The following is an 8896-nucleotide window of genomic DNA, read 5'->3' on the forward strand; positions in this document are numbered from 1 at the left end:
TCTGATAGACATATACAGTTTTATATAAAATGTACACCTGAAAGACTGTTGACACAGCATATTGAATTTTGTCTACTGTAATCTCTTTGTATAAAAGCTTTAGTGTCGCCTTTAATTTCTTTTCTAAGCGCATGGCTGTATAGACCCAAGTTCCCAACCAACAGACTCGCCTCAAAATACAGTGATGCCGTCGATTTATACTAAACTTTGCGTTATGATAGCACTTGATTTATATATCAATACTCTACCAGAATAAGATGCTCTATCTAAACCCATACCTGAGACTTATGTATACATCAGTGAAATCATTAATATAATATAGGCTATTCCTAATAAGCAGCCATAGTATTATAAATTTAGATTATCTTCCTTAGATATATCCAAGTCATAGCCATAAATAAAACTCATTTGGGTATATATCCTTAGATTATCAAGGGTTACTGCAGGTCAGCAAGGCGTTCTGGCCGGGCTGCCTGGTATACTGCTCCATTGATGAGGCTCTATGGCGGGCCAGATGATGCGAAGCCCGTCAGCTCCCGGGGAGGCTGGTGTTGCCGCTACCGAGGCGTCGCCGCTCGATTATTCCGCTGACAACAGGGCGTCAGCGGATCAACTGAGACCTTCCAGACCAAATGGATGTCGTTGACTGTCTAGGACTGGAGAGCGAGGTCGAGATCCAGCTGATCTCTCAGCCATGACCCGAGACTCATGCGCTTTGCAACCGCTGCGTGTTCCCCCTATTGGTGGCGGGAGGAAGCGAATTTGTGCAGAAACGGGAGCTGGCACTAAGGTGTGTAATATATCGACGTGTTTCGAAATGACTAGACCTTTTCAGGCAATGTAGAAGAGTTATTTGTTGCAATATTGGTTACATTCGGAATAACGCTTATTCACCACTGGCAACTATTTGCGAGCTGTTACCTACGTATTTCGCTAGCTTTCTCCTTTACTATGCCATGAGACGCTGTTGAACATCTTAAATCTGCTTACGCATAAAAACGTTACCGGTTGCCAAGCACTGACAAATTACATGACGAGAACGCTAGTAATGTGACATTGTTTACACCGGTGAACGTGACTGGGTGCTCATGGCATGGCAAGAGACATTAGAATGGCATTAACCATGTTGCTTCAAGTGGAGAAGATACATTCAAATCATGTCAATGGAAATGCTTACAAATTCAATAGCTTGATAATGTCTGGAAATTAATGGAAGAATGTGAAGAATCTAGGGAAGCCTGTCTACAGTCGAGTTACCAAGCAAACTATGACGCAGCACTATTGGGGTTGTATAAAAGAAGGGTCACTGAGAATAGATTTGTTTCTTGGCTTTGCGAATATAATAGCTCTTATCTCCTTATCGGTCCTTTCATCTTCCCTTTTTCTTCCATTAAAAGACTGATACTGGACCACCATGAGCACGACACTAAACTTTACTACGGTGTTTCAATATGAGGAGCATACTGTTACATATGGCAACTCCAGCGATGTTAAGCAGATTTTCTATCTGGCAGCTGGACCGCTCCTAGGCCCTCTCCTGATCTTCATGCACGGTTGGCCAGGAATATCACTGGAATGGTACCCGCAGCTACAGTACTTTGCGGCACTTGGCTTCCGTGTGATAGCTCCTGACATGCCTGGGTATGGGCGGTCGACAGCACGCCATATCATATCCGATTATACCCAGGAGCAAATAGTGAAGGGAATGCTCGCTTTACTTGCAGATACTGGACGAGACCAAGCAATCTGGATCGGTCATGACCAGGGGGCCAACACTCTCTGGACTCTTGCAAATACACAACCACAAGTTGTCCGCGCTGCCGCGGGAATTTCAGTCCCTTATAATTCACTCGAGCTCGGCCTTGTAGAGCTGTTGTCATCAGTAAATCGACAAATTTATCCCATCGATCGATATCCCTATGGCCAATGGAGCTATATGGTCTACGACGATACGAACTACGACAATGTCACAGCCTGGTTCGACTCGGATATCCTTGGCATTATGAAGTTGATCCATACCTTGGGCAGTCCAGACGATGTTGGCAAGCCAGCCTTCACGTCCGATGTCGTCAGGGATGGAGGCTGGCTTGGAGGGGCGCCAGCTCCCCCAAAACCGGAAGACACCCCTGACTCAGCTGTCCGTTTGATTCCTCCAGTATTCAACGCAGTCGTGGCAGCAATGGAGAACACGACCTTTGGACCTGGCAATGCTTGGTTTCGTAACGAAGCAGCGAATCGGGCTTTCAACTTGGCGAATAACAAGAACAACTTAACCTTGGATATTCCGGTGTTTTTCGTCAATGCCTACTGGGATGCGATCTGCGATACAGTTACAGGTAATCTCGCAGATAGAATGAGGAGGACTTGCTCTGATCTGACTGAAGTTGTCATCAATGCTGGCCACTGGGTGAACACTGACCAGCCTGAGAAGGTGAATTCGGCAATGGAGAGATGGATTTTCGAGAAGGTGACAGACTTTTGGCCTGGAAGAGCACTCCCTACCTTGTGAACTATTATGAACTAGTAGAAGAAGAAGGTACGCTGATGAAATTATCTGGCGCGTGACCAGGCATACACTAGATAACAGGAATTGAACTCTCACAATGAGGGTCAATTATGTCCACCATAGCTGAACGCATTGTGTCAAATCCGAGAGGAAAATAGAATACATGAGGATCTAAGTTGAAACTAGAACCAATCAGTTCAATTATGGCTGGCGCAAGGCGCCCCATCATGATCAACATACTTCGTCCTTTTCCGCTGATTCGCACCCCGGTGTACATAGCTGCATCTCAAGGGCCAATGTCGATCACACGATTGAGATACATAATCATGGTTCTAAATGTTTCGCGGCTTACTGATGTTACACATGACCATCTATATTTTGGCACTAGTTGAGAAGACGAGCTGGGCTCTGCAATCTCTAAACATTATAGGATCCGTCTCAGTTCAGAGTAAACACTATGGAGAGCCTAGAGAGTAAAAAACACAGTAGCTTCTTGCAATTGGATAAAACACTAGATGGGTTGCGTTAGGATGGTTAGACTGTAATACTGTAGAATAGATATATACTGTTCTGAAGGTATATAGAGGCCCTGAATCTGGATCTTGGTTCCCGATTATCGGGTGCTGAGATTTCAAATCCGGGAACTTCTCCCTGGGATCCTGAACCTTGCAATACGCTTTCCCATGGTTTGCTATACTAAGATATACTTTACTATTTATGTCAGTGTATAATCTATGAAGCTACCTTTTTCGTCCTAACACTTGATTAGAAAAGCGTGGTTAATGCTTACAATTATCGACATCTAAGCAAACCACTAGACAGACGCCAGGCATATGCAATTTGCAACCAATGCATCGAACGTCAACCGCTTCTAAATCAACGTTTCTAGGCATCCAAGACCTTCCAACCGCCAACCAGGAGGTTAGTGTAGATCCTGAAAGGATCATATTTGGTCCGAATGTCCTTGAGGCGCCTCAAGTTGGCACTTGGATAGCTCTGGAACACGGGTTGGCCATCTCCTGCGTCATTCATGTATAAGTAGCCGCCAGCAACGCCATGAGAAGTGATGGTTCCCTCAATCTTGGCAATGGTAGATTTGGCGAAAGCCCGCACCGTCTCGTCGTCACCAGCGTTCTGCCAGGACAGGTTCTGCACGATCCAGAAGTAGGGGGCATTGTTAGCATCCACGCCTTGGGGGTTGCTGCCGCCACGACTGCGACCATTCTCAATGAACCCTTTGGTGACGGGCTGAAAAGTAATAGAAGCAGTCAATCCAGCAATGTCTGCCAGTTGCGAGTTGGCATCTCCGAAAAATGTGTCGTGCACAGTGGAAAGACCTTCACGATTGACCATGAAAGACGCAACACGGAAGCTGTAAAAGTATCAAGTTAGCGCTTGCGTCCATGACACGCGGTTGACAGAAGCGAGAGTCAAAACTTACTCCTGGCGAAGTCCATTGGGCTGCAGTGCGTCAACGGCACTGATATACGTAGCAAGGGCCCCAAACGCGTACTGATCAGTCACAGTCTTGAGCGACGTAAAGTTCTCAAACACGGTAGGAGAATTGGTCAAGGAGTCGTAGAATCTTGATGCTGCGTAAGCAATCATTCCAACGCTGGGGTAACCAACGATTGTAGGGATGATGGCGGCTTTGCTGTCGGCAGATCCGTATTTGCCAAAGTTGTAGACGGCATCGAGGTACTTGTCCTTGTCGGTCTCGTTATACTGCGCGATTCCGATCCAGACACCAGGAGACGGAACGGTCCTGAGATCAAAACGCGTGACAATAGCGAAGGAATTGCCGCCACCTTTCAAAGCCCAATACAGGTCCGAATAGGCATTATCTGCTTTGGCCACCACAATGAGACCGCTGGAGAGGACGGTCTCGTATGCCACGACATTATCAGCAGCGAAGCCGTATTGGCTCGAGTGAAATGAAATGCCGCCTCCCAGCAGCAAACCAGCAACTCCAACATGGCCGACACGACCTCCAACAGCCGTCAGGTTGTAGGGCTGCAGATATGAATAAACGTCTCTCCACCGGTAGGCTGGCCCAACAGAGACGGTAGCATGATCGTGTGACAAAGCGAGAGTGCTTAGGTTGGAATTGGATAGCAACACGCCCGAGCTGCCGATGCTGTTATAGCCTTGGACAGGCATATGACCACCGCTGCGAACCGCGAATTTCGTCGACGTCAGCGTCAGCGTGGTCACCGCGAAAGAGAGCTGCTGGGCATTTTGAGGCACAAAGACACATGCTGGTGTATTGTAGGCTGTCGACGACCAGTACTGCGTCTGTGTTTCATACTTGTAGTTGTCGGAGCCCTCAAAAAAGGTATGGTCTGGGTGTGTGAGGCTCAAGAGCTTGCACGCATTTTTTTGAGAACCAGCAATTGCAGAAACAGGACCAGTAGCTGCTGCACATGCACCGTGATGAGGAACGGCGCATGCGAGCAGCCATGCGGCGAGGAGAAATACGCGACCCATTGTATTACAGCTGCAATCCCTCTGAATCTGGGGTGCAGAAGACTGATGGTGGGTTACTCCGAAGGGAAAGGGAGAAAAGGCAAAGGATGGTGAAAGGGTTAGGCTGCACTGGTGTCAACACCTTTCTTTTATGTCAACTCGCGCTGGCGTGGCAGCAACGATGCGACAGCTTCGACGGGATGATCGGAACACATTGTCCTGGGCCCATGAATGACCTTGATGAACTTCATATGAGAAATTTCGAGCCCCCTTGTCCAGACTCCATGCGGCGTAGTTGCCTATCTGGTATTGAAGCGCGATACAGCGGCCCTTTGTGGCGTCCGGGATGGTGGAACTGAGCATGGGACCTGCAGAATATCCAATAGACAACTGGCTAAAGCTAAATCCTTCGGCCTGCAAGCACATTCAACGCCACCACTCAGGAGTGCTGCCTTCACCTCTCAGCGCTCGTTAGGGTGGAGAACTACTGCAAGTACCCCAGCTGGGTTGTCGTTCCAGGCTACCAGTGCTGTTGGACGGTGCATTCATCTGCAAACGAACGTTCCAGGCTATCAGTGCTGTTGGACGGTGCATTCATCTGCAAACGAACGTTCCAGACTACCAATGCTGTTAGGCGGTGTATTCATCTGCGAGTATTCAACCTAACCACCAGAAAAATTGCCTCGTTTGCAGGGGCAGAAAATCGTCTTGCTGCTGGGATCAACCCTTGCCAAGGAGACCGGCCAACACCTCGGCTGTCTTAGAGATAGCTTTTAGGAATTGCTGATAGGATGTAAAATGAAAGTTGAAGTCTCGGGAGATAATTGTTGCTCACGCCCACTCCGTCCACCACAATTATCTCAACAACCACTATTGGGTGTTTGGCGTTTTCGACAATATTGACATTCCGGTTCTTAGACCAGCAACGGACACGCTAGACACCAACCATGGCGTCCATTCCCAATTACACGGAGATGATGGTACGTAGGTTGCTCTTCTGGCCTGTGTAAGGGCTGAACAAGCCTATCGAGGCAAATCTCACCACCGCAATCTCTCTGACTATTTTCCAAGTACAAGTTTTGCTGTCTTACTCTGACGCTGACGTTGTTCGCAGGTCCTTATCTGGGTGTTATGGGGCGTTGCAGCTGGCATGACTGCATTCCGAGTTATCTTCCAATGGCGACTTCAGCGACGACTGCACGGAGATGACTATTTCATCCTCGCGGGCCTTGTGAGCTTGACAGCTTTGACAGCAGTTATCACGAGAATCCTACCACAGTGGTTCCTTATAGCCGAGTACAGCAAAGCCCTCGTGGCAAATCCCAAGACACCTTCGCCCCTACCCGCGGACGAGATGACAGCCCGGAATGTCATGTCGCTGAAGTTAATGTTCAGCCAGATGCTGCTGTTCTGGACAACCCTGTGGGCAGGTATGGTCTCCTCACTAGACTATCGAGGACAGCTATGCCAAACTGCCAATACCGAGACTAATACCAGTGTCATAGCTAAATTCTCCATTCTGTGGTTCATTAGACGGCTCCTTTACGGTTTGCCCAACTACATGCGCTGGTGGTGGAGATGCTTCGCCGCCGTCCTCACCTTCTACTTGGCCTGCATGCTCTCGAACTTTTTGACGTGCTTGCCATTGTACCGATATTGGAGCCCAGGTAGGTCACAAACGAAATTATCCCTGCATTATTCCACAAGAGACCAAGAACCACCAACTGATGCACTAATAGCTGGCTGCAGCTTACCGGATGACCTGCGGCGGGCCGATGCGTCAATCAAGTTTGCGACGAGTGCCGACATTGTCGCAGACGTATTAAGTATGTGATGCGCAAGATCATCCATAGTACGCAGTTTGACTAATACACTTTTGCCCACATCACAGCCATGATTCTCCCACTTCACCTCTTGCGAAACTTGACCATCTCGCGACCACACAAGTTCGGGCTGGCCATCCTCTTCTCCCTTGGTGCCATCATTGTCGCCATCGCGCTCGTGCGACTTGTTCAAGTCACGAAAGCTACGGGTGACTCGGCGGAGGATCCTACCACAATCGCCAATGGTCCAGTGCTGCTGAGCATGTGGTCGCACATCGAGTCTACCGTATCCATGATCGTAGCCACATTGCCGGCTTTCCGTTTCCTTAGGAAAAGAAACGCCAACACGACGCAAACGACGAACAAATATTCTGTAGCTACAATTGGAGGCACTGGCGGGTCACGATCAAGACCATGGCAACGTGGCGCAACCAACGAAGCAACAATACAGGGGAGTGATAGCCAGACGGAGCTGCGACTAGTTCATAGTGAAACATAAACCTAAACCTGTTCGGCAGTCACTGCAGAAGTAAAGAAACTTACATAGAACACTGGGATACAAATGGGACCTAATGTATTATTTATAATGAATTTGATAGTTGTGGAAGGTTTAGTAAGTTGCCTTTTGTCCTCTGGGTTTATATAATATACTATATACTACAAAGGCTAAAGTACAAGAGTATTTAATATTAACTACCTCCTGGGCTTCTAAAGTAATATTAAATATTAAATTTTGTTTTATATTATGACTTAACCTTTATAGTTGCGATAATAGGCCTATAGAATAGGCGCTTTTAGATAAACATTAGACTACCTAGTTAATTAAGAATAAGTTAATAAGAATTAATAATAATCTATATTAATTTACTCCTAGGATTAATAAAAATTATTAATAATTTATAATAATTTAGAATATATAATTAAATATATAAGTCTATTTTATATTATTTATTAAAATACTTAAATAATTAGTTATTATTAATATAATAGTATTTAAATTAAATATTTTATAATAAATTAATATTTATATATTAATATAAATAATACTTTTCCTAAGGGATAAACCTTAGAGAGGTTTTATAGTTTATATTAGCGGAGTAGCTAAGTTAGTAATAAGTAATTTTATTATTAGCTAATAATATAAATAAAAGTAAATATTTAAGTTTTAAACTAATTATATTATAAATACTATAATAATAACTAACTATCTAAGTATTTTAATAAATAATATAAAGTAAACTTATATATTTAATTAATAATTCTAAATTATTACTAAATTTAAATAATTTAACCTTAAATTATTTTACTAACTTAATAATTTATCTTAGATTATTTTATTAATTTAATAATTTATTTTTAATTAACTTATTAATTTAACGTTAATCTAAAGTTAATTACCTTAAAGACTTATTATTATAATTATAAAAGTTAGGTTATAATATAATATTTTTTTTTATTAGTTTTATCCTTAAGACCTTATATCACAACCTAACACTTAAGGTCGCAACAATAGGCCAACCGACTAAGCGTAAACGAATTAACTATAATCTAAATAGCTAATTAAGTCTTACTTATCTTACTTATTTAATAAGCCCAGCGAGCTTATACTCTTTATACTTATTTTACAAGCTATATAAGCCCAGATTTAACTAAGTATATAAGTTTTATTTATATATTTATTAAAATAGTTTAAATAGCTAGTTATAAATATAAAATAACGCTTAATTATACTTACTAAAGTATTATCTACTAGTTATATAAATAAACCCCTTTTACCTTTATTAATTACCTACTAATTTAACTTAGCTTATTTACTAATATAAACCTAGTATAAGGTTTATCCCTTAAGAATTCCTTATATATTAACTATATAAAAGCTTAGCTTATTATATATTTATAACTTTTATTTAAAGGTTACCTTAGACTATAAGTAATATTACTATAAAGGTACTAAATAATTAAATTTTATATACTAAATACTAGAATAAATTAAGAAAGTATTACTTAAAGTTATAAAAACAGTAATATAAAATTTAAAAAAGTATTTAAAATTAAAATAGCTAATAAAGATCTTTAACTTTAGCAGTAGCTATTACTACCT

General features: G+C 43.2%; 3 protein-coding genes across 3 annotated transcripts; 2 read left to right on the top strand and 1 right to left on the bottom strand.

The window, feature by feature from the left end:
• Positions 1-1414: 1414 nt before the first annotated feature.
• On the top strand, positions 1415-2509 carry V8C40DRAFT_274860 (alpha/beta fold hydrolase; the record flags this gene model as incomplete). Its single annotated transcript, XM_083220649.1, has 1 exon — positions 1415-2509. The coding sequence occupies one exon, from the start codon at positions 1415-1417 to the stop codon at positions 2507-2509; it is 1095 nt and encodes a 364-aa protein (XP_083073967.1).
• An 882-nt stretch (positions 2510-3391) lies between these two features.
• V8C40DRAFT_265757 (FAD-binding oxidoreductase) lies at positions 3392-4993 on the bottom strand (the record flags this gene model as incomplete). The annotated part of the gene is made up of 2 exons (XM_083219686.1): positions 3392-3878; positions 3948-4993. 2 exons carry the CDS (start codon positions 4991-4993, stop codon positions 3392-3394), a joined length of 1533 nt encoding a protein of 510 aa, XP_083073968.1.
• A 611-nt stretch (positions 4994-5604) lies between these two features.
• On the top strand, positions 5605-7501 carry V8C40DRAFT_244769 (uncharacterized protein). The gene is made up of 5 exons (XM_083215737.1): positions 5605-5952; positions 6087-6402; positions 6478-6639; positions 6712-6798; positions 6864-7501. Exons 1-5 carry the CDS (start codon positions 5920-5922, stop codon positions 7292-7294), a joined length of 1029 nt encoding a protein of 342 aa, XP_083073969.1. The 5' UTR covers positions 5605-5919; the 3' UTR covers positions 7295-7501.
• Positions 7502-8896: the final 1395 nt, after the last annotated feature.

The sequence above is a fragment of the Trichoderma camerunense genome, assembly GCF_050948025.1.
Source record: "Trichoderma camerunense strain CBS 138272 chromosome Unknown V8C40scaffold_8, whole genome shotgun sequence".
NCBI classification, from domain to species: domain Eukaryota; kingdom Fungi; phylum Ascomycota; class Sordariomycetes; order Hypocreales; family Hypocreaceae; genus Trichoderma; species Trichoderma camerunense.

Excerpts from the sequence above, each read along its gene's own strand:
- V8C40DRAFT_244769 (XM_083215737.1), top strand. The coding sequence starts at position 5,920 with ATGGCGTCCATTCCCAATTACACGGAGATGATG. Across the intron at positions 5,953-6,086 it reads CCAATTACACGGAGATGATG|GTCCTTATCTGGGTGTTATG; the intron begins GTACGTAGGTTG and ends CGTTGTTCGCAG. Across the intron at positions 6,799-6,863 it reads CATTGTCGCAGACGTATTAA|CCATGATTCTCCCACTTCAC; the intron begins GTATGTGATGCG and ends CCCACATCACAG.